This window comes from Coturnix japonica, chromosome 1 (genome assembly GCF_054131305.1).
Source record: "Coturnix japonica strain WE chromosome 1, WE-NBRP24, whole genome shotgun sequence".
NCBI lineage: Eukaryota > Metazoa > Chordata > Aves > Galliformes > Phasianidae > Coturnix > Coturnix japonica.
Genome location: NC_140663.1, coordinates 131403147 through 131429027, shown reverse-complemented (window position 1 = coordinate 131429027; position 25881 = coordinate 131403147). Strand labels below are relative to the sequence as shown.

At 37.2% G+C, this 25881-nt stretch overlaps 1 protein-coding gene across 7 annotated transcripts in view; it reads left to right on the top strand.

Annotated features, from left to right (window-relative positions):
- Window positions 1–25881, top strand: part of TPP2 (tripeptidyl peptidase 2) — a 48571-nt gene that overhangs the window by 15263 nt on the left and 7427 nt on the right. For 2 of the 7 annotated variants that reach the window (XR_014948118.1, XM_085552813.1), the window contains exons 13-28: window positions 419–587; window positions 2061–2218; window positions 2621–2697; window positions 3763–3869; window positions 4552–4706; window positions 5642–5758; window positions 7285–7385; window positions 8815–8911; window positions 10343–10480; window positions 11976–12220; window positions 12427–12505; window positions 14435–14473; window positions 20494–20645; window positions 20762–20858; window positions 21934–22064; window positions 23336–23543. Coding sequence is in view for 3 of the 7 variants with exons in the window: in XM_085552813.1 (XP_085408939.1) it covers window positions 419–587; window positions 2061–2218; window positions 2621–2697; window positions 3763–3869; window positions 4552–4706; window positions 5642–5758; window positions 7285–7385; window positions 8815–8911; window positions 10343–10480; window positions 11976–12220; window positions 12427–12505; window positions 14435–14473; window positions 20494–20645; window positions 20762–20858; window positions 21934–22064; window positions 23336–23543 (2070 nt within the window). In the remaining 4 variants the exon portion in view is untranslated. Of the gene's footprint in view, window positions 1–418; window positions 588–2060; window positions 2219–2620; window positions 2698–3762; window positions 3870–4551; window positions 4707–5641; window positions 5759–6464; window positions 6577–7284; window positions 7386–8814; window positions 8912–10342; window positions 10481–11975; window positions 12221–12426; window positions 12506–14434; window positions 14474–20493; window positions 20646–20761; window positions 20859–21933; window positions 22076–23335; window positions 23544–25881 lie in introns of those variants that run through there. The other 5 variants (XR_014948120.1, XR_014948121.1, XR_014948119.1 and 2 more) reach the window with 4 other exon arrangements.

Below are 25881 nucleotides of genomic sequence, written 5' to 3'. Positions count from 1 at the left end.
TCATGCTTAAAGATGTTTAATATTAAATGCTTAACCCTAAATTCTTATTCTTGAGATTCTGGAACCCAGTAGGAGATGTCTTCTGAACACATCTGTAATGCTGGGAAAATGCTGGGAAAGGAATCTAAAGTAATATTGGGCCTTTTACTTCCAAGCAAGCCTTTGTTTTATGTCTTCTTATAAATTTATTGCAAGGGGGATTTGTCATATTATTATTTTTTTTAAATGTTCTTTACTATTTCATTGCTCTATATGGCTGTGCACAAAGTGTTGCCTCAAAATCAGTATGACTCTGATAGTTAGGATGTCGGTAACTTCATTGCTTGTTGCTGTATTTGCTGAATACCTCATGGAAGGGATAATGTGCATGAATGACTATTGAAGTTGAATTGTGTTAATTTAGAATGTGTTCTAACAGGTTGATAAAGCCTATGACTACCTCATTCAGAATTCATCATTCACAAGCAACATAGGCTTTACTATTACTGTTGGAAGCAATCGTGGCATCTACCTCAGAGACCCCGTGCAGATATCTGCACCTTCTGATCATGGAGTTGGTATAGAGCCTGTCTTTCCTGAGAATACAGGTAGGAAAATTTATTTTGTGTGAGTTAAAAAGGAAATGTAGTCTTTAAATAGAAAAGCTACGGTAACGAGGAGCTGTACACGTCTCCTACTACAGAAAGAATAAATGCAACTCCAAAATAGTTGGTAAATGAAGGCAAGAGTCTAAACATCTTTTCAATCCTAATCTCAGATTTATAATTGTAGAACTTCTTTTCAGATTTTTCTGTTGCTTCAAGCTTCCTTTTGTTCTAAATAACTTTAAAGTGAAGTTGTGGCTCCCAGGAAAATAATATAGAAAAAAATAATCAAACATCTTTAGTATCCAGGAATAACTCTTGACAAAGAATGTAGGCTGTTCAATAAAGGGAAAAACCTTAGTGAAAAACTAATCTCTGGGTATTTGAAGACTACAGATTCTAGGTTTGGATTTTATCTAATCTGGGAAAAAATGTAAGATTTCAACAAAAAAGTTCTGTTAAGTAGCTAAGCATAAATATACCTAAAGGTAATATAGCAATTGATACAGGTTGTAGATGCATGTGAACTATGGTAACTAGTGCCAATGAAAGTATGTTTCACAACTTCTCTTCATGGATTGGTTTACCCTGCTGTATTTTATTAAGTAACAAATGGGTCTCGCCTCACTGAAAAATGGATTGCATTGTATTCAAAAAAAAAAAAAACTATGTGAGAGCTTATTATTGAGATGATTCCTTTCCAGCGATCCAGAAAGTTGGCATGTCAGAAAATGGTAAATGTACTGAGGGGAAGAGATAATGTGAGTAAGGACAGGTTACTAGCTAGGATTAGCTTTGTTGTTTGCTGGATTGCATTGCAATCAGTAATTTTGTTAACTAATCATATGACATTAAGAAATAAAACAATCGTATTCTAGGCTTTATTCTGTAAGAAGCAAACAACATGAAAACGTTTAAGGGTTGCTCTGAAAATAATGCCTCCTATTTTATTATGTTGGCTAACAAAGTCAGAGGCAGATGTTCAGTTTCTGCTAGTAATTTTTTCAGTAATCATAAGCTTTCACTTAAGTTACTCTATAATGTGATCTGGTGATTAGCAAAACCTTCAGAGGCTGTGAGGTTGGCTTTTACTTCATATATGTACTTTAGACAAGACTTTGCATCTGTATGAGAATATTTTTGCCTGCTTCCAGTCTTACGTTATGGGCAACTGAAGGATCGCTTGCTACATTACCTTTGCCTCTTTCGTGTTTACCTCTTTTATATGCTAGAAAAAAAAAAACTGAACTTAGATATAGGCTTTATTGTATTATATATTTCTGTTTTGCTGTTTTCTCAAGTTAAAAGGTAATATAGAACAGCGTCCTTTTGTGGAGAATCTGACTTCAGGGGACTCCATGGAATTGGTTCCTACATTTTATTGAGATGGATACATTTTAATGGCAAATTCTGTGTTACTGTGCAATGTGAGTTCAAAATCTGGTATTGATTTTTATTGCTGTTATTTCTTGACAGAAAACACTGAAAGGATATCTCTTCAGCTTCATTTAGCTTTAACTTCAAATGCACCATGGGTCCAGTGCCCCAGTCATTTAGAGCTTATGAACCAGTGTCGACACATTAATGTTCGTGTGGATCCACGTGGTCTGAGAGAAGGAGTGCATTATACAGAGGTATGAAAGGATTGGTATTCTGTGCAGGTCTGCATGCCCTTTCTTTTTCAAACTGCTTCTGTCAACTTTTTTCTAGAATTAATTTTATGATGTAATGAAAGCTGTGTATTATAAATGAGAATATAGTGCCACCTTTGGTACTACGTAGGCTGAGTCCAGGGCTTAGCAGCAGATATGCTATGCAATTTTATACATTAGATTCCAAGGGATTTTTGAGTATCTTTATTGGAAAAATGTAACCATATAAAAATGTAAGTGAAATAAGTAACTATAATGAAAGTTTTTTCTTCGCTATGTATATTCATTTACAGCAGTTGAAAGCTCTCTCCAACTAGTTCAACATTGTCTTCTATAATTTCATTTTGACCAAAGATCTTAAGCAGCTATATTTTATTTTGTCAGGTTTGTGGATATGATATAGCAACACCTAATGCAGGCCCGCTCTTCAGGGTTCCAATAACTGTTGTTATACCAACAAGGTCGGTAAGCTCGAACTGTATTAGTTTTTTTGTTGTTTTTTTTTTTTAACATTTAGTTTCATATATTCAGTTTACTTGTGCTGTCATACTTATTTCACCTCCTTTTTCTGTGAGTTCTTGAACTAGGACTGATAGGAGATAAGAGCTCTGAAAAGATTCTTGCAACAGACTTATACTGCAGTAGCTTTTGTTTTTCATTATGGTGCCGGAAGCCAAAAGGCAGAATATTCTTGACAACAATGACAGAGTTTTTCTGTACCATCAGAATACAAATGATTTCAGAATTTTAAACAAAATATCAATGTATTTTTAAGTGCAGGTCAGCTGAGTTTGGCTATTTTTTTTCTCGGACTTCTAGCTGATGTATTAGCGTCCTTAAGGGCAGTGGGTGTTATTTGGCAGATGAAATTTGGGGTAGAGTTCCTTTTCAACTTCAGTACAGAAAATTTACAGAGTTAGTGTTGTTAGCTTCCTTACACAGGGAGCAGAGGGGCAGCCACTGACCTCTTTTGTCCAGTGACAGGACTCAGAGGAACTGCGTGAAGCTGTGTCAGGGTAGGATCAGTCTGGGTGTTTTGGAAAAGTTTCTTCACCACAGGGTGATCAGGCACTGGAACAGGCTCACTGGAGTAGTGGTCAAGGCCTCAAACTGGCAGAGTTCAAGGACTGTTTGGATAACACTTTCAGACATAGGGTTTGAATTTTAGGTGGTCCTGTGGGGTACCATGGTTAGACTCAATGGCCACTATGTGTCCATTCCAATTCTGGATATTCTGAAAGTGTCAGTAACAATCTGACAGCCTCATCTGACATTGAACACAGGTTCCATTTTTGACCTTCATAAATCCATATTGGTTAAAGTCAGTTTATTTTTGTAGGTTTTTCTGTTTTATCAAGTAGTATGATTAAGTAGAAGCAAATTTGTAGTTCAAAATACTTTTGCTGCTGAGGGCTGAGTATCTTCATTATGCTCTTTTTGGAGATTATTTCTGTATTTAAAACGTCTTTTAAAAAAAAATTCACACCTTGTTCCATTACTACTTGTATTTGCATTTTGGTGTACAGAGTAGATGAATCATCAAGCTACGACCTTGCCTATACAGATGTTCACTTCAAACCTGGCCAAATCCGAAGGCACTTCATTGATGTTCCCCAGGGAGCTACGTGGGCTGGTAAGGAAAAAGAGCATATTAAATAATAAATCACATCCATCAGACTTGACAAAGTTGTTTTGAAATTATTCCTTTTTCTTTTTTTCTTTTTGTGGAGGGGTTTTCTTATGGTTTCTGTTATAATGAAAAACTGATTATATGTTCTATGATCTAGCAAACACAGTCTGAAATGATGGCCATTACTGGAGGCATATCCCGTATTTATGGAAAAATATTATTTTCTGAGTTGTGCATAATTTTTAACCTTTGTAGGCATAGCTTTGAATGATGCCTTAAATGTGATGGGCAAGAAGCTTGTAATCCTATAGGGAGAAAAAAGTATTCCTCTTCTACATATATGATATTAATAAATAAAAATCTTTCTTATGTACTGAAGTTTATGGATAAGGCTCTTAATTTGAAATTCACCAGTAATCGATGCTGTACAGGTATATAATGTCCTATTAGTTTTTACCATACAGCTGAGTAACATTTATCTTATCTGATCTCTGACCCTGCTTAGTTTTCCTTAATCTGACAGGGTCTTAATAAATAACTGATAAGTAGGTATTGTTCACATGTGAGCCTTATAACTTCTAAAAATGTGACTGTCTTGTGAAAATGGTCGTCTTCTGTTGAATCTCCGTTTCCTGTCTAAAATTCTCTACTGTCGTAACTAAACTTTCTTTCTTCTATTGTCTAGAAGTGACAATAAGTTCATGTTCTTCTGATGTGACTGCCAAGTTTGTGCTCCATGCTGTCCAGCTAGTGAAGCAAAAAGCATATAGAAGTCATGAATTCTACAAATTTCTATCCTTGCCAGAAAAAGGATCAGTGACTGAAGCATTTCCTGTCTTAGTAAGTTATGTTGGGGGGTAGAGGAAAGAAAACATTGGGATTTTGTTGTTGTTGATCTTGGATTTTTGCCTTTTTAAGGGGAAAAGAAAAATAAAAAATAAATAAAAACAGATAAATCACCTATTTATTATAGTAGGGAATTAAACCTTTTTCTTGCTTTGGAAAGGTCTCAAATAGCTCCATCAATTTATTAGTACTTGTTTATGCAGTCCCATTTGTTTCCCTTTTAAACAGGAACTTATGCTTGTTGAATAGATTTGGTTAAGCACATTTTGCTTTTAATGCTTAGTGTGATAATCTGAGAAATCTATGCGATGTTGAAGCCAAGTGACACTGACTGGCTTACAAGTCTACTTATTTTGGTTAATTTTAGTTCAAGAGTCTAAAACAGAACCAGGATATTCAGGTGTGTGAATGAGTCCACTAACAAGTTTGCCCTGCTTAAGGGAGGTGGTGATTTCTTTGCTGCTCAGTCAATGTCAAGTGGGGGCATTAAGATACATGGTCTGAATGTAAATTTTATCATGTTACTTCAAAAAAATGCAAGCAAAAGAAAGAGTACCAACAAAAAACCTGCCAAGCTTCATGTCTTCTAGAAGTAGAGAGCGCTATCTTATTTTCTGATACGCATTAATGTCTTCTATAAACTACCATGTATGTTAAATTTGAAAGAGTGGGAAAAGAATATTTAATGTTTAAAAGCTGTAACTTTCTTTCTAGTGTCTCCCTGGCACACTTGCTTTTGATGGGAATCGACTGTAGTGTTTTATTTACTACCACACAAATTAACATAATTGAGTAAACTGGACATTATAGGGTATGCTTGCAGCTGTATTACTCCCTTTTTTTTTGGCTTTGGGTTGCGAAAGGCATGGGTGAATAGAAAGAGAAGATGAGAGTTTGCATCTGTCTAACTTTGCATTTTTATTATTCAGGCTGGAAAAACAATTGAATTTTGTGTTGCTCGGTGGTGGGCAAGCCTTAGTGACGTTAGCATTAATTACACAGTTTCTTTTCATGGTGTACTTTGTGCTACTCCTCAGCTAAACATGGTAAGTCTTCCAGGCTACTTACCTACAATTATTCTGAAGTCCTCTGACATATCAGAATTTTTTATTATTTCTTTTTTTTTTTTTTTTTTTTTTTAAGTTTTCTCTGTTCTTTTCTGTATTTAGGCAGACAAAAAGCATGGTTATACCTGAGATGTTTTTGTTTTCCTTTAAAAATAGGTAAAAACCATTAGTTATGGATTTTCTATGCCTTTCATTATAAATCAGTGGGGAAAAAAGGAGCAGAAAAATTAATACCCACGGCACCAGTAGAAAAAAGGGCGTACTGACAGGTTCACATTGTAACTATTGCAAGTTTTTGTGTGAAGAAACTTTGCTAGACCACAATTGCTGAAATGCAGTACAGCAAATAGCATTTTTGGAATAAAATATCATTAAAATTTACTTTATTCTGTTCAGGCTTTTGTTGAGATCTGCCAATTTTGGTTTGAGATTCGTTGTTTAGGTCAGTTGAAGGCACAATGGATGGGCAGCATCGTAACTGCTGAGGCTCCATGATACCAAAGGACTGGGAAGTTACTAAAAACATTACTATCTTATTATTTACAGTACTTTGCTTTGCTCCAGTGTTCTTTGCTGTCCTGGGCAACCTGCCATGGCTTGATTTTTGTCACCTCCTTTTCAAGGGCTGAGCAGGAAGCAGTACCATACTGATTTCACTTTGCTCCTTGCTTTTTTTTCATTCAAGGGCCAGAACAAATTGCAGTTGAATGTATTCAGGATCTAAGAGCTGAGTAACCAGGAGGAAAAAGGAAAGGGTGCATTCTCCTAAGGATCCAGATCTTGAATCATTAAGGTGGGGGGAGGAAGCTGTGTTGGTGTTGTGCATGGCAGCCTCTACTGAAGTGGGTTCAAGCCACACCAGCGGTGTCAGATGAGCTGAGAAGTGAGGAGTTAAAAATAAGAGAATACATTTTTACACTTTTTTTGAATGTTTTAAAATGTAATTTAATAAAGCTAATTTACTGGTGGCTTTGTCATGAAATACGACAAAAAAGAGAAAAAAGACTAGAAAACTCCCAAAATAACCATCGCTAAACTGTGTGTAGTGTTGTTTCTTTTTCGTTAAGATAAATGATTCTGTAATAACAATCCTACGCAGAAACACTATAAAATACTTGATTTAAGATTCTAGATGAAAAATGCTTGCACTTATTGAATTACGTATTCAGAGAAAGTATCGCGTATGCCCTACATGTGATTTATACAGTTCTGTACAAATTCCTTAAATTATTAATAGCGGATAGTCTTGGAAAAATAAATCTTAGTAAGGCTTCTGGCCATATCAGTACCTTTTCTTGCTTTTGTTGTAGTTTTTTTTATGTTGTTTGAAGTCTCAGTATGTCTGCATTCTTAAAATAGAGATAAGCTTATGACACTAAGAAACTCACAGTTTTACTTCTAGTATGGATAGGTACAGCTGTTATATTTATGAGGGATAAATCAGGTGGTCCATGTCTGATGTTACAGATGCATAGAAGCATAATTGCTATTTATTCTTTCCTTAGCATGCTTCAGAAGGAATTGTACGGTTTGATGTTCAGTCCATGTTGAAGTATGAGGATATTGCTCCATGCATAAACCTGAAAAGCTGGATTCAAACTCTCAGGTACTGTTTCTGGGGAACTGTATGGTGAAAGTTAGAGAACTATTAATATCTTTCTAAAATGGTCCCAAATGAACAGTGAAATGTAAGGTAACAAGAGTATTCTTGTAAAACTTGAAGTGGGTTTGGAGGCATGAATTTAGAAGTCCTGTTTCTTAGCATGTTATTTTTTAGTTCCACTTAGCTTTGACAGAAGTGGACAGTTATTGTCACTTATTCCATATAAATTATTTTTCTCTATCTAAATTTAGAAGGAAAAATAGTATAGTAAACCTTCTCGGTGTTTCCAAAGGCGGCAGAGCTGAAGAGGCATTTTAATATCTAAAGAAAGAAATTCTACTGAGTTATTTGGTGCTACGTATTTCTTTCTTTTTCTTTGAAGCATCTGCCTCAGATCCTGCCTAATTTTTACATGGAAACATTATTTTTCACTCTTTTGCTTGATTGGAAATGTTTTTCTGTAGAATCCGGTACCGTGTTTCATGTGGAAAGCTGTATTTCTTCTGTTGTTGGTCGTGTTGGTTTGACACAAGCTGACATGGAGGAAAAATGACTAATCAATACAGCAGTCACTAACATTGGTAGTTCGACAGGGAGAAAGAAATGCTATACAGTTTAAGCAGCGCTTTTAAGGTTTTGGCCAGACAATTTCACAAAGGTCAGTAATCTAATATTTTTCGTTTTCTGGGCCCTGCAGTAGCAGTATTGGACTATGACAGTTCATAGAGTCTAATAACTAGAACTGATGTCAGGGAATATTTGGTTATGACTGTAGATGCTGCTTAATACTACATTCAGAAATATTTAATTTCTTATGGCTTAAGTGAGGAAATGAAACCATCCCTTCATGTATATTAGTCTCATTCTTGGCTAGTAAAATAGAGATTCTTATTTCCTTGTGAAATTTAAGGCGTTTGGTAGTAAACTAACTCCAGTTACAAATACTAGTAAGAAATATTTATATATTTCAATTGAAGTTTGATAGTCTCTTGAGTGGAGTAGCGAATCATAAAATAGTGGGGAGGTACTGAAAGGCTTCTCATTAAATAGTTGGAGTCAGGGTTGCACTGGAATAGCTGACGGAATAGATTTTTTTGATTTTATAATTAAAGACTGTCAGATTTGTATAGCTGAATTGTCATCTACCTCATGGACTACCTTATGTCATCAGTTCTGTTACTTCCAAAGTTGTGACTTCTTTTGTTTTTCCTTTTTTATTTTTTTTTAACGGCTTTTAGTTTTGAGCTTACTGAGTTCTATTGGCTTCTTGTTTTGGCAGCGTCTGTAATGTTGTTAAGCATTCTTTTTAACTGAAGATTTTAGTGTTGTATTCAGATGTGCTTCAAAATATGCTTCTGCTTAAAGAATACAAGTTTTGACAGCAGATACGTGTTTCTTAGCAGTGCCTTCTTTGTTTTTATTTTAACTGCAGACCAGTGAGTGCAAAAATAAAACCTTTGGGATCCAGAGATATTTTACCAAATAACCGTCAACTGTATGAGATGATTTTGACCTACAACTTCCATCAGGTAGAGTTTATGCTTGTTGGTTTTTTTGTAAGTCATTGATAAATATAGTCTGTTCCTTAAAAACAGCTCTTAACTTTACCTTTCTGTCAGAAACAAATTATTAGATCAAAGTTCTAGATTCTCTACTGTCAGAATTCTAATCTGATTCTCTTACCTGGACCTGAGCAAGGCCTTTGACATGGTCCCCCACCACATCCTCATCTCCAAATTGGAGGAAGGTGGATTTGATGGGTGGACAACTAGATGGATAAGCAATTGGTTGAAAGGCCACAGACAGAGGGTGGTGGTCAATGGCTCTATGTCCAGGTGGAGGCCGGTAACAAGCGGTGTCCCTCAAGGGTCTGTCTTGGGACCGGTGCTCTTTAACATCTTTATTAATGACATCGATGAGGGAATGGAGTGCACCCTCAGCAAGTTTGCTGATGACACCAAGCTGAGTGGTGCGGTCGATATGGTGGAGGGAACGGATGCCATTCAGAGGGACCTTGACAGGCTGGAAAGCTGGGGTCGGGTGAACCTAATGAGGTTCAACACGGCAAAGTGCAAGGTTTTGCACTTGGGCCGGAAGAACCCCAGGCACCTGTACAGGCTGGGGGGAGTTGTTCTTGAGAGCAGCTCGGCAGAAAAAGACCTAGGGGTCCTGATAGATGAGAAACTTAACATGAGCCAGCAGTGCGCTCTGGCAGCCCGGAAAGCAAATGGGATCCTGGGCTCCATCAGGAGAGGGGTGGTCAGCAGGGATAGGGAGGTGATCGTCCCTCTCTACTCGGCTCTTGTGAGGCCCCATCTGGAGTACTGTGTCCAGGTGTGGAGCCCTCAGTACAAAAAAGATATGGAGATTTTGGAAAGGGTCCAGAGGAGGGCCACAAAGATGATCAGGGGGCTGGAGCACCTCCCCTATGAGGACAGGCTGAGGGAGTTGGGTTTGTTCAGCCTGGAGAAGAGAAGGTTGCGGGGTGACCTCATTGCAGCCTTTCAGTACCTGAAGGGAACTTACTCCCAGGAGGGGAGTAAACTCTTCGAAAGGGCTGATAATAGCAGGACTAATGGTTTTAAGTTAAAAGAGGGAAGATTTAGGTTGGATGTTAGGGGAAAGTTCTTTACTAGAAGAGTGGTTAGGTCCTGGAACAGGCTGCCCAGTGAGATTGTGGATGCCTCGTCCTTGGAGGTGTTCAAGACCAGGTTGGATGGGGCCCTGGGCAACCTGATCTAGTAAAGGTGTATGTTTGGTGGCCCTGCCAGGCAGGGGGGTTGGAACTACATGATCCTTGAGGTCCCTTCCAACCCGGGTAATTCTGTGATTCTGTGATTCCTTTTAGGAGCTACTGTGACTTCAGATAGCTTCAGGTCAATTTTCTTCTTGAATGTGTGTAAGAATTATACTTGTTTTATTCAACAATGGCTGACATGTTTTGAACTTTCTTCTAATAGCCTAAGAGTGGAGAAGTAACACCAAGCTGTCCACTTCTGTGTGAGTTGTTGTATGAGTCTGAATTTGATAGCCAACTGTGGATTATTTTTGACCAAAACAAAAGACAGATGGGGTCAGGAGATGCCTACCCACACCAGGTACAGAGTACTATATTTATTTTATCTTTTGTTTTCTGCACACTGTGGAACTTGGACTTTTTCCCCTTCCATACTTGCTGTTACCTCCTAACCGATCCTGATGAATAAGGATAATATAATATTGTGAAGAGATGAGGAAAAAATACAGTCGTACCTTCCAGTGGTTATATATTTGTATGGAAAAAAAAATAAGAATTGACAGATTTGTTTATGTGAATCAAACTTTGAGTGTGATTCACTTTCCCAAGAAAAGAGTCAGAGCTCTGGTATGTTTTATTTCTACAACAAGCAGTTCACTCGTGATCTCTTGTATTTTTGATGGGGCTTCTCAAGAAATGAACTGAAGTTCAGTTGCCTTTTGTGACTTCTTGTTTGTTTTTCAAAGATGATATTGTAAACTTTTATGTGAAAAGCATGTACTGTTTTTTGTTTTTTTTTTCTGTGGTCTGATAGCTCAGACACTGTTACATTCATCTATGTTACACTGTCATCTATGCTGTTTGTCTTTAAGCAGCCTTCTGAGTGCTAAAGCTCAGTTACTTTTTGTTGGTGCCTTTCAAAGTGAGTTTCAAAGGAAAGATTGATCATTGTGGAAGCATATGAAAGATGGCTTCTGAAACGTGTCTTGAAAAGTATGAAAGTAGCCTGTGCTTCCACCTGGTGCACCACCACACTGCATTTCTGATGTTCTGCCTCATAGAACAATTCCAAAGCAATTCAAAGTTTTCCAATCCAGGAAGCTGTATCAAGAGGAAGCATAATTCTAATCCAGAAGAAAGAGATTTTGAGAGAAGGGTAGTCCTTAATTGACTCCTCTCAGGACAACCTTTTGGATTACAGCAGCAGCATCAGAAACATCCTAAAGGGAGCTTAGGGAGCTTAGCATACTGCTACTCAGAATATCCTTGTGGTGCCTTTTGAAGTTGACATAAATTAAAGAATGCTTTCATAACTAAAAATCCTTGTGTTTGTTTGTTTGTTTTCTTTGCTTTTTAAATAAATGTCATCTACCTATTCCTAATGGCAGGTATAGAAAGCTTTGTACAATCAGGTCACAGAGCCTGCCAGTTCTTTAAAGTGCAACCTTAAATCCTGCAGTGTGAAACTGGTAAAACAGTAGAAAATGTATTGTGATCTTAACCACTGAACGCCCAAAGTTGTGTTGTAAACATAATGTGTATTAAGGCAAACCTGTGAGAAGTTTTGCACTGAACATTTAACAAGTAGTCTGATTTCTGTTTGAGCAGTTAATACAGTGTTAGAACGGGAATAAATTATGTCAGCCTATCTTGTGGTCTGAAAACTATTAATAATTTTCAGTTGATCAGGAATGTGTTTTAGCTGTTTTCAAGAGATTTCAAAACTAAGCTATCCAGAATATTTTTAATGACCAGAGCTATATGAATCAAGAAAAATAGGACAGTCTTACTTCAGGATATCTGTGTTCTTGGTCAGGTATTTAATCTTGACATTTACAGGTGCTTCTTTCTTTCAGTATTCTGTGAAACTGGAAAAAGGAGACTACACTATTCGGTTACAAATTCGCCATGAACAGAACAGTGAGCTGGATCGCATCAAGGACCTTCCATTTATTGTTTCACACAGGTTGTCTAGTACCTTGAGCTTAGATATTTATGAAAACCATAGTCTTGCTCTCTTAGGAAAGAAGAAATCCAACAGTTTGACATTACCACCAAAACACAGTCAGCCATTCTTTGTTACATCTCTGCCTGATGACAAGTAAGTTACTGAAGTCCTCTGTTTTCAACTACACCTAACCAACAACCTCTACAATTAAATAAATTAATGCTTTGTCTGATACTGTCTATCTGTCCACACTTGGTATTCTTTGTGTATTTTTCTCACACTGTTCAAATTCTTTATTGTAGTTCAAACAGAACGTTACTGAACCTAGTTCTAACATGGAGTCTTCTTTCTCTGAATAGGATACCAAAAGGAGCAGGACCAGGATGTTATCTTGCGGGAGCTCTTACACTGTCTAAAACAGAACTTGGAAAGAAAGCTGTGAGTATCTTAAATGGATGATAGCTTCTTTTTTGCAAATTTCTGAAGTGGGCAAATGGCATGCCAAGGGAGCGCACTGTATGTTATGCTTCTAGTACTGTGAAGAGCACCTCTTCTAGCGACGTAATGCATTTTTGAAGCAGCTATTTCACTATAAAGTCAGAGTAACTTTTTAAATTTAGTTTTCATCTTCAAATTTCAAAAGTAATCACATCTTCTAAAGTTTAAATTCTAATTCCTTGTCTCTGAATCCTTATTTCTAGAAGCAACTGCTTTTTTGTTGTTGTTACTGGCATGGCAGTCTATAAAAGTGACTTTAAAATTCCTTATTTGGTGTCATTTTTTGAATGAAAAATATGTACGTATGTGTTTTGTGCATGTTGGTTCTCTAGTAAACAACAATACTCTTCCTTGCATGCATGCAGTTTGCAGAAAAAAATTAAGTCCTTCTTTAACACCTGCGTGTTATCTTTACAGAGAAGGCGATTTGTTGACTCAAATACTTAAGCAGATATTTTTACCTTCTGCAGACTGATGTTGTCAACCACTAATATGGCTGTATGCTCCAACAGAATGACATAAGATCTCTATGTTGTGGTGGAAAAAAGCTATGTGGTATTTTTGCTCATAATGTAGTATCCCATGAAAGCTACTAGCTAACTTGAATGAATCCATAGTACAGCAGTGCTTACAAGTGACCAGATCAGTGGTCTGTGTATCATGGGATTCCTTTAGTTATTTAAGTGTTTTAAAATAGTTGGCAAAGAGAAGAATGAACTTTGAGTAGTGCTGGTGATTGATGGGTAGTATTTAGAAATAATCCATGTTCGTGTATCGCTAAATGTGACTGATAACTTAGATAGAACTGCAGTGTTTTGTTGTTGTTTTTTTTTTTTTAAGAAAGTAGGTCTCTGTGAGGAGGTTGACACATATCTTTAGATCTTGTTGAGTAGATAGTTGTAGTTCATTCAGTCTGTTGTGTTGCTGGTAGAACTAATGAATAAAATTTCACATATTAATCTTACCTTATTACCTAACTTCCAGTAACACCTGTTTGTCAAGAGTATAAATGAATGAATGTGGTGTGGAAAAAGAAAAAAGTAGTTAAGCTTTGCTTTAAAATATAAAGGTTTAGATATGTTTGTCGTTCCTGCAAAGTTGCAAACGTACTTTCTTGAAATCCATGATAAATCCATTGTAACGGTGTAGTATACTTGACTCAACCTGAATTCTGCACTTTCTTGAACTGTTGTTTCTAATTCTCATTTTATAACTAGATTAAGTGATTATACATAAGGATTTCTTGACTGGGAAGTAGGAAGTATTAGGTATTTCCTGTTGAGTTTCATTTCTTGATGGTGAAGAAATATGTAAGATCTTACACTCAAATTCTAGCTGAGGTCTGTTGTGTACCATATTCTAAGGCTTAAATGTTCATATTTCACTGGAAAAAATTATGTTATCAAATAATATCAACTTCTTTCCATTGCCTTTAGCAGATCTCAGTATGTAACAGCAAACAGAAGAGAATGAGTACTCAAGGGAGGAATGAGTAGTTCAGCAAGTGGGGTGCAATTTCAGGGAAGTGTCTTATTTCTGTGCAATCCTAGGAAATGGAACAATGCCACTAGACAAAGCCTCAAATCTATGCTTTAGTAAATGAATTTCTGTAATGTCTTTAATGTAAGCTAAGTGGTTAACAACACTTGCTTGTCTTACAGGAATAAAGAACTACACACAAAAAATGTACTGTTTTATTAATTTTAAAATGAAAGAGCATGCTATAAGAGCATGTTTGGTCATAGATGTGACTCTCTAACAGTTGAAAAATATGTAGGTTGAAAATATAACCATAATTGTACAGAGAAGGTGTCTCCAGCCTATGTGGTGTGTGCATGTTTTCTTACAGTATGTTATTCTAACTCCCAGGGGCAGTCTGCAGCAAAGCGACAAGGAAAATTTAAAAAGGTACTGAATGTTAGTTTTTGACAAAGATATATATATCTATATAAATATATATTTAAGTCTTGTTGCATATGACTTAAAGAATTTGTCTGCCAGTATTGATTTTTAATTTGTTTCCCTCATTCTACCTCCTTAGTCCTGGGTTACTTCCTTCAGCACTGTAAATGTGTCTCACTGTAACTAAGAGGCACGTGAGCAGCTGAATATTACAGCAAAAAGTGCCATAAAAATGCATGTGATTAGTGGTTTGCAGCTTCTCTTTCTATGAGATATACAGGCATCTTCAGTGTTTGTAGCAAAGATTTTCTGTGGCGAGTGTTTCTACCCATTGTGTTCTGTCTGCAGATTAGAAATTAAGTACAAACCTTATGCTTTATGTAGTATTGGATACCAAACTGCATACCAAAACAACTGTCTGCTTATGAGGGCTTTGTTAAAGTTGTAGAAAAAATATCCTAAAAAGCATATTTTGTTAGTGAGGATGAACTTGATTGAGAAGTGTCTCGATTCAAGATTGAGATTTATTCAAATATGACATGATGTAGACTAGAGTATATACAGTGGTGTAGGAATTAGTGGAACTGGGGGGTGAAAAGAATATATAGAGTATATAAGATGCCCTCTATAGGGCTGCTGTTTGTGGGGAGTGGTTTGTGGTTATCTTTATTTCTTGTTTTGTTCTTCTGAATCTATAAGGCTATTTACCTTCTCTTGTTTTCAAAGCACTGTTTTCTGGAATGGCATCCAAATTAGTTAGGATTCTTATTAGAAATAGGGTGTGAGAGCTGTGAATACCACAGCTAATAGCAGTAAAATGTTTGGTTTTGTTGGTTGGTTTCTTTGGTATTGGTGGAATAGCTGTGTTGGAGTGTGATTAGACTTCAGAAAGATTTCAATTTAATAACCTCACTGCCATTTTATTTTCATAATTTGACTGAAGATTATGCAGATCGCTTTTTGGAAAGGTGCTTTAAAAATCCTTCTGAATGAATGGGTTCCAGTGGATAGGATATAAAGTCCTCATTAAGTAGATCCGTAATAAGGGAGTTTATTTCCAATCGTAATTCAATTTAACAAAACAAACTCAAGGTTGCATGTTATGCTATTTTTTTTCTTTTGCTTTTAGAACAGATTTGTGTTCATACCTGAGCCGTATATATGCCCAAGCCAGAACAAAAGCTGTTGTAACTGGACAAAAAGACAGTAGGTTCTTTCCACAGTATAAGCAAGTCTTTGTCTTATTGGACAAAGCATTCACCTAATCCCTAGTTTTCTGGATCAAAAGCAATGCCAAGGGACTTAATTTTATCTGAACACAAAAATAAAAACCCTTAGGGCATGGGTTTTTATGCAGTGTTTTCCTGTCTTCACTATGCGTAGACCTGAAGAAAAAACAAACAAACAACAATTCCTTTCTCTCTGATCACTTGATAAGTATATTGTTCAGAATTCAGTGATGTTTTTCTTGGATCTCTTGATTCACATTGAAGTAGAGAGAACCACATTATATTGGGATGAAACTACAGCATAGGAAGTTCCGCACAAATGTGCGCAAGAACTTCTTTACAGTGAGGGTGACGGAGCACTGGAACAGGCTGCCCAGGGAGGTGGTGGAGTCTCCTTCTCTGGAGATATTCAAGACCCGCCTGGACGCCTACCTGTGTGATGTGGTGTAGGGAGCCTGCTTTGGCAGGGGGGTTGGACTCAATGATCTCTAGAGGTCCCTTCCAACCCCTACAATTCTGTGATTCTGTGATACTAGCACAGGAAGGAGACTTAACCTTGTTTGCAATGTGTAATCACATGCTAATCAGCCCCTTTTCAAAAATGAAGTGTGCCTACCCAATTCGTTTAAGTCTGGCTTGTGAGTTTAGGTACTTCATTTTCAGTTTAACCATAAAACATAAACATTGCCATAGAAACAATGTTACACAAATTATCTGCATCTTAAAGTAGCTACAAATTCCCTTGACACATTCCACTGTGTGTACGTAGGCATGCATGTGCAAGGCATTTATTAAATGGAAAATAAGACCAAAGATGATTTTCTTCAAGGAGGTTTTAGTTAGTTATGCTTTCAAATGCCTTGAAATGAAAATAGTATTTTTAATGGAATTTCCATGTAGAGTTCCAGATGTTGAAACATCAGACGTAAGTATAAATTAAAATACTTAAATGAAATGGTTATCTATTAATATAGGTCTCGTGAGGGCATTTTATATGTTGAGGATATATACAAGTTATGTTCAAGTTAAAAGTAAACTCTCTGAGGCTTACCAAATTGTACACAGAGTATAGCAGAGTGTTGCCAACAGGAGCAGAGAGGTGATTGTCCCCCTGTACTCAGCACTGGTGAGGCCACACCTCGAGTACTGTGTTCAGTTTTGGGCCCCTCACTGCAAGAAAGACATTGAGGCCTTGGAACATGTTCAAAGGAGGGCAACAAAGCTGATGAGGGGTCTGGAGCACAGGCCATATGAGGAGAGGCTGAAGGAGCTGGGAATGTTCAGCCTGGAGAAGAGGAAGCTCAGGGGAGACCTCATTGCTCTCTATAACTTCCTGAAGGGACGCTGTAGTGAGCTGGGGGTCAGCCTCTTCTCTCATGTCATTAGTGATAGGGCAGGGGAGATTCAGGCTGGACATTAGGAAATATTACTTCTCAGAAAGGGTGGTCAGGCACTGGAAAGGACTGCGCAGGGAGGTGGTGGAGTCACCGACCCTGGGGGTGTTCAGGGAACGACTGATGTTGTGTTGAGGGACATGGTTTAGTGGGAGCTATTGGTAATAGGTGAATGGTTGGACTGGATGATCTTTTAGGTCTTTTCCAACCTTGGTGATTCTATGATTCTGTACTGACCAAAGTGCATGCCATGTATACTTCCAAAGTTTTTAATAGTGCTTAAGTTTTTTATAGGATAAACAAAGGGCAGCTTTCTCATTAATTTGTAAGTTGCCTTAAGGTAATCCGTTCAAGGTAAAATATTCTTGCTCGCTGCTCTTCAGTTTGTAGCTCCTGTGTGACCTATTACAGGGAAGCTGCTTTAGCAGGGGTTGAACTTTTGATGATCTCTTAAGGTCCCTTCCAACGCCTGTGATTCTGTGATTCATGAAGCTTCCTTCTCCTTGCTCTCCGATAAGAGTAAAGGCAATGACAGTGTCACTCTGGGATGTTCTAGTAACTTGAGGGAGATGCAGAGCTTTAAGTAATGCTGGTGTTTACTCATGGAGTAGAGAAAAGAGAATGCAGATGCCTTCAGTCTGTCTTAATGCCTATTGTGTTTTATTAGAACACCTTATTTACCCTTTGAAATGCATTTGATTTATATTGAGAAGCATGAGTATTTTTCTGTAAACTCTTGAAAAAGGTGCCAAGAGATGAGGCTTATTGTTTTTCTTTCAGAGGTCATAGCTTGTAGTGTTTGTAGAATCTCATGTGACCAAAGCCAGCTGGCTGAGAGAGCAGTGATTTTACTGCCTTTTTGATGGCTTAGCTATGTACAAGGGCTGCTCTGAAAGTAATGCCTCCTATTTTATTACATTGGTTCATGAAGTCAGAGGAAAATGGGTGGTGATATGTTAGTAGAGGCTGAACCTCCTGCCATTATTCCAGTCCATTTTGTTGCCTAGCAGAAGGGCATTCTGACAAAATGGTGTCTGACATCAAAGTGCATGTGAAGGAAAGGGGTGTCACTGTATTCCTTCTGGATGGAAAAAATAGTGCCCACTGACATTCATTAGTGCTTGCTGGATGTCTGTGAAGACCAAACAGTGGATGCAAGGACAGTAAGGTGGTGGCTGGTGCATTTCAGCAGTGGCAGCAGTAAGTTACTTTTGCTGATGCAGATTGTTATGGCTCCTACTCATTGCTGGCAAAAATTCTGAACCAATGATGATGGATACATTGAAAAATAAGGTTTTGTAGCTGAGAATTTGTTCTATCAAATAGCGTTATCATATTCTTTGCATCTGATGTAGTTTCCATGGAAATAAATAGGAGGCATTACTTTCAGAATGACCTACATTGAATTAGTCTCTTAAAAGAAAATGTGCATCGTTTATAGCTAGGATTTTGCTAACGTGATCATACTTGGTTTGAAACCTTAAACTGGACTAGCAAAGCCTTGTGATTTAGGCAAGGCTTGAGAATGCCCAGAGCATTTGGGTACATAACCTGAAACTTTTGTTGCTAAGTAAGGTAGTGGAGGACCTTAAGTAAGGAAATGCTGAAGTGTTAGAATACTTACAGGAAGGCAGATTTCTTTCTCAGGAAAGTGTTAGTAGAGTGTGTCTCATAAAACACTGCAGACTCGTGATTCAGATCTTCTCACTGGACTGATTTCTTAGGCATCTCAAAATGGTTTGCTTTAATGAACTACATTATTAGTTTATACCTTTCTAATTACTGTAGCCAGCCCCAGCACCCTGTTCCTAACCTCTATATCCTCCACTACATGAGGATACAGAATTTGTGAGTTTGTGAATTGTTCTGTCATGCTTTGGTCTAGGTATTGCCAAAGTCTTGTTTAGGTATGTGTCATGCACGAAATACTGGTGTAGGGTAGTTCCTATGAAAACTACAATGTGCTCTAAACAACATTGAAAAAATCTATCTGTAAATGTCACTTCTGTAGTTCAACCTGTAACTGCTTAATAAGTAGCAGGAAGAATTGCCAGGGGGGAATATTGATGACGTTTTGTCTTAGGCATAGTGAATACTATGCTGGTTACTTGGCAAGCTGCTGGTCTGATTAGCTGTCATTAGAAATAAAATTGTTCTGCTTCAGCATTCTTGAATAGATTTAAAAATGTGATGTTAAAGTCTATTATTCTAAAGTTATGCATAGTCATTTCTTATAGTCACCCTTATACTTGACTGAAATATATCGTGCACGAGATTGCATTTCATTATGTAGCACTGATATCATTTCTGCATTCACACAGGTCTGTTTCAGGGTAATTGGTCTGAACAACTAAATTGCCAGAACAGTTGATTGGGCAGCATGATATTTCAGCAGGATAACTGTGTCTGAAGTATTTCAATTGAAGTCATCTTCTTTGTGAAGTACTTTAAATAGGGAATAGCTGGATATGTGCCCTCAGTGTTCAGTTACTAGTGTTGTTTTTGTGGTGTTTTTTTTTCTTTTTAAAGGCATCAATAAAAACAACAAAATAACTTCCCCCAACAGCTGTAATGTCTTAAAGAAAAAGACTGAAGTCTAATATTGGCTTATTTAAAAACTTATCTGTAAATTATCTCAGGATTGGCTTTCAGAGCCTGGTGTTAGCTTAGTTAGCTATAAAATCTTGTAGCTGATTTTCTTGTGCTAATTGTTGACTACCATGAACTCAAGCTGTAGTTATATTTCAGTGCTAGCATTCAAGAGTTATCAAAGTAGTAAATAAGCTGTATTATCTTTCACCTTGTCATGATGTTATGGTATGGAATACCAGCAACCAAGAATCATAAAACCACGATACACCTGTTTTGAACACAAATACAGGTGAAACTGGGACATCTCTAGCAGCAAGCTAAGACACAGTTGACTGTGAGCGCAGTAGCTAATTTGGGGGAAGAAAAATTCAGGAGAAATAAACCTGTTTATTATATGATGTAATTCATGTGTGTATATTACTGTATTATTTCTAGAGTTCAGTCATCTTCATTTGCTTGTTTATTGCTAGATTTGTAGGATAGGATCTCTGTCTTCTTTACCTTCTAACCAATCTGTTTGCTCTCTTTAAAAACAACAACAAAAAAACCCTGCTGTTTTCCTAATTAATATTATATAAAATTATCTGAATACACAGAAGTCAACTTGTTCAATTTTAAGCATCATCTTATGCTAAGCGTGCTATTTTGTTTTTTGCACCTTTATATTGCTTAAAAAATAGTTCTTAGAGACTAATAATACCTGTGCTCTTGGAATTCCTATTCAGTGTATGTGTAGCTCAGAGTAGTTGCTTGCTATGATTTATTTAGCTTTTGTATCCCTCTCAATATGTGCCTCTTCTCCCACTTCCAGGATGTCCTTACAGTTCACTATCATCTGATACCATCACCATCCAAGAGTAAAAATGGCAGCAAAGAAAAAGAAAGAGAACAGGAAAAAGAAAAAGATGTAAAAGAAGAATTTGCTGAAGCTTTACGAGATCTAAAAATACAATGGATGACCAAGTATGTCTGCTGTTGTTACTACAGAACCTTGAAGCAGCTATACAAAAGAAACTGAGAAAAACATTGCTTTGAACTTCAGAGTCTGTATTTTCATGTTCTGTCTTCCTCTCTTCTAGGCTGGATACCCCTGATGTGTACAACGAGTTGAAAGAAGCCTTTCCTAATCACCTTCCTCTGTATGTTGCGAGACTTCATCAACTGGATTCTGAAAAGGTTATTTAATGTTTTAAAACTTCGTCTCACTTCATCTTTTTAGCCTAAACAACTGAATCTTCATACATGTTTGGTCTTGAATTGATTGCCATAGCTGTACTCAGTACAATAAAGCAGAATATCCTGATTAGATTGACAGTGATGTAAGCTGACTGAACATGAATAACTTAATCCTGCAATAGAATGAAAGAAGGTGTGCCTTCTGTATATTGGCTTGTCATCTGTTCCTTGTTCAGTTAAACATATTCTAAGCTTCCTTATCGCTTTAGGCTACAAAATATTACTTTGATAATATCTGAGCAGAGGACATTTCTCATTTTGCTCCACTTATGAATTGATAATATGTTGCATCAGAATTGCCCAGACAAGTGAGGGCAGTAACCCCTTGAAATAATACAGCTAAATTTACCATCTGTCATTGCCATCGAAAAATGACAACTGCAAACTATTACACAGAAGTGTCTGTGTGCATGGGCTTTTTTTTCTTCATCATGAAGAAATACACCTTCACGTGTATGTCATTAGTTTCAATTTTTTTTCATTTTCATTCTGATTTTGCATTTCAGTCAGAAGTGCATAAATGCTACCATTATTTCTTGAGAGAACATCAGTTTTTTATGGAACGTGTTTTCTTCCTGTGAAATCTGCATCTGTGTGTTTACATTTTTTTTCTAGTCTCTTTTGAGTGAAATGTACTACGTACATGGGATGTCTTGATAATGCAGACATATGTGTGCCCTGGTGGCGCAGTGGTAGGAATGCCGTGTTGCAACACCGGGGCCCGAGTTTGAATCCCCTGTGGCGCAAGTGGTACAAGTGCCGCTTTGCTACACAGGAGGCTGAATCCTGGGGGTTGGACTCGATGATCTCTAAGGTCCCTTCCAATCCGCACCAGACTATGATACTATGATCATCAGGTTTTTCTACGTGAGAAGTTGGAGAAAGTGTAGAAAAGGGCATAGTGAATCACTTAGTCTAATTTCTGCATGCCTCACAGTTATCCTAGGGGTAATAAAATCAGCAATCAAGTAGCATGATTTCATATCTCTAAATATGTTTCTTCCTCTTCTTTTAGGAACGTATGAAGAGACTTGATGAAATTGTTGAAGCCGCAAATACTGTAATCTCTCATATTGATCAAACAGCATTAGCAGTTTATTTTGCTATGAAGACTGATCCCAGACCTGATGCAACTACTATAAAAAAGTACCTAACCAGTAAATAATTTTCTTGCATCCTATTTTTGTACTCTCTGTACTTTCTCTGCATATAAGAATTGGAATGACTATAACTGTCTTGAATGGCTTCTGTTGTTTTTCTAAGCACAGACAGTTTCAAGCTTGTTTGCAGGATTTGGTTTATTATGTTTCAAGAGTACAGGAACAGGGAAGTCTGCAATTTGTTACCTAGAAATGGTGAATAAAGTAAGGGTGCTTTCAGGATGTAAATAACTCTGAAAAAAAAAAAAATGGGATACTAAGGTTGTATCTAAGCTTAATGTCACATCAGAGGAACCATTAGAACCTTGATGTAGAGGCTTGTATTTGAAATGCTAACTTCCTTTTCATAATACTTTGCAACCTTTTGTAACTGGGTTAGCAGCTAAAATTGGCAGCAGTCTTAGAAGTAACTGCTTGCCAAAGATCTCATTTGTGAAAGATACGATGAGCATACTTCTGAGTATTTTTGAGAATCTTTTTTTCTATTATTTTTCTTTTTACTGTTAGATATGTTTCTGTGATTTATCAGTATTCATCCCTAGGAAGACAATATGTTTAAACTGATACCCTAGTCTGGAGAATTACTGTGTTGTGGTTTTAGTTGCAAATACCAGAGCTACAGATTTGAAGCTTAGGGTCTTAGGGAGGTTGAACATTTATTTGGTGTGTTAGATAATATACCAGATTTCCATTGTAAAAGTAGTCTAGCTTTCCTGAATGTGTGTGTATGTAATTCTAGAGTTACTGACATAAAAACAAAGTTACGCTATAATAAATTTCATTCTGAACATTTCTTGGTAAGTTGAACCATTAGGTCATGTGGTTGAATCTAACATCTGAAACTGAACACCAGATGTAGCAGTGCTTTAAATGGGTGCAAGTCCTTTGAAGTCAGCAGAATTGCATCTGCTCGTGTTAGTGCTGGATTTGACTCTGTTTATAATGCCAAGAGCTGTAAAGCTATATTTCTAGATGCTGGCTTACTTAGTTTTAAAATTCTGAGCTGCCCTAACCCTAAGACACCAAAGATGTTTCAAACTGAGGAGAACAATCAAGTTTTTGTCATTTATAGTATGTCTCAGATTTTTTTTTTCTCAGTTATTTTTAGTTATTGTAAATAGCCCTGTTTTTAGGATGATGTTTGTGCTTATTTTCAATGTGCATGTGCTAACTGCTGGTTGTCGGTACTGATTCTGTTCTTAATGATGTGTCTATAAATAAAGTCCTTAATATTTTTCATGCTGCTTTTTTTTCTAGTGAAATGGAAAAACAGAAGACTACTTTAGTGGATGCACTTTGTCGAAAAGGAAGCGCACTGGCTGACCAGCTTCTTCATCTGCAGACCCAAGATGGGGCTGCTTCCAGTGATGCTGAAGGCAAGGATGAGGATCATGAAAGTTGCTCAGAAGCCTTGACAGAGACATTCTGGGAAACAACGAAATGGACTGATCTATTTGACAGCAAGGTAAGAGTGCAGAGTAAATCCTTCCTTTTGCATATTGTATTTTTTTTTGTGCTCCTCCTGGAATTATGCACCACCTCTGTGTGCACATGTATGTTCCTCCCTTCTGCATTTTCATGCTGTCCCCGTAAGTTGTGCTTCCTTAATGAACTTTTTTCATAGAGATTTTGCAAAACCTATCAAATCTGTGGTAAACCCATCTCGCTGAATGTTTACATAGGGTTAAAAGGAAAGGAATAGAGTACCAAGCTTCCTTGAAAAAGGTGCTTGCTTTGTTGAATTGCCCCCTCTCTGTACCTTTCAGGCATGGTTTTGGAACTTGTGAGCTGCTGTAGCTGTACACAGAAGTATAAACAGCTACTCTGTGTAGTCCTCCATTCTTTTGCCCCTTCTATAAAATAAGACAGCAGAAGTTTTGTGTTTTGCTATCATTAATGTCTATAGAAGTAAAAGAAGAAATTCTTGGAAATGTTTACACTGAAAAATTTATTGGCAAAAAATTTCTTGTTATTTTATGTATACTGATGCTGAAACTAAGTTTTTCTGTTTCAATTTGAAACAGCTATTCCAGAAGAAAAGAGTCATTTCGGGCATTCTACTTGAGTAGCTTCTAATTCACTGAGTTTGACCTTTTAATGATTGAGTTACTGTGTGCTATGTAATTAGTTGCTGTGTGTAACTCTGTGTATGGCTTTGGAAGATGAAGCAGCTAATGCACTTATTTCTATTTCAGTTAAGCTGCCAAAGCACTTCAGATAATTACAAAAGAAAATCATAAAAATAATTAATTTTCTTGATAATAAGCAGTCTTCCTAGTAAGAACTTGTGCTTTAGCTGGAGGTTTGAACAAGAAGGTTGATGGTCGCTACTCACTTCTTTTAGCACATGTACTCTTGTACACATGCATCTTTTAAGCATATTCTTTCTGATCTTCATTTGATTATAGTAACCCATGATTGTCCTTTAACTGTACTGTGTAGGAAAGAATTTTCTTCCTGTGTATCTGTAAGTACAGTACTGGCAATAGTGAAGCCCTTAATCTTTTGATTATAAACATGATGTGAATAATTTCAATGGAAAAACTGCCAGCATGGCTGTCCAGCTGGAAACCTATCAAGAAAAGTGCTCTGGGTCTGGAATGAGCAACTCTGGTTTGATTTGGACATATGAAGGATTGGATCCAAGCATGGGACCTATCTGTGTGCGAGTGCAGGTTATGCTCTGAAAACAGATGCTTCTTGTGCTGTTAAATAGGTAACTTAGAGGCTGATATTGTTGTAGCATTTCATGTGGAAGTGAGTTCCATTGTGGTTATGCACTGTTTCTTTGCTTTCCTTCTTGGAGTTACTAGTCAAGCAATTCTGAACTGATTATGGACACTAACTCTAGTGCAGAACTGTTGTGGAACGCTCTGAGTATTTTAGACCAGTAGCTTCTGAAAACTTGAAAATGAGTCTTCCTAGCAATCCTTGAGATAGGATGCTTTCCAGACAGCAAAGGAGTGTTCTTTGTGTGGTGTATGACAAAAGGAGGCAATGACATTGCTTTCAGATGGGTTGCAGGCCCTACAGAGCGATAGCAGACAAGAAAGAAGGAAAATTGGCTCATCCCTTCTGATAAACAGTGACGGTTCAAGAGAAGAGTGATCACTATCCAGAGAGACACTGCTCCCTTGGCTGCTGACCCGTAAGCAGGGATGAGGAGGGGTGGACCCAGGTTCTACTACTTCTGGTCACTCTGGTGCATTGCTTGCACCTGAACTCCCTTGGGTTAGCCATGTCTTCTCACCTCGTGCTCAACCATTGGTTGAGGCCATGACCTAGCAATTCCACTGCATGTGGTCATTCAGAAACATAAACAGATAATGATGATCCAGTTATGCTTTATTTAACTCTATTAATGTCCTAGAGTATAGATCTGTATTATGGTATAACCTAACATGAAAAAAAAAAATAAAAATAGGAAGAACGTAGTTGTGTTCTACTATCTGTTGCTGTAAACTGTGAGAGTAGCAATACATGTGTATCATGGGCTGTTGTTTTTCTACAAAAACAAAAAATGAATGGGACGATTTGCAGCTCTTTCTTTCCACTCACTTCTACCAAACCGCCTCTGATGCTCAAGCTGACTGGTCAATATTCACCTATTTTTATTGTGGCAAGTTTTGTAGGTGGGATTGTGCTTAAAATTTTCTGAACCTTCTGTTTGAATACACACAAGTATCTTCTTATTTTAAATATTGCTATTAGCGTCCAGTTTTCTTCCTTTGTAACTTTTTATCCATGTAGAATAATTGTTCCTATAAGCCACTGGCTCAGTGTTACATACAGTTTTACTGTTT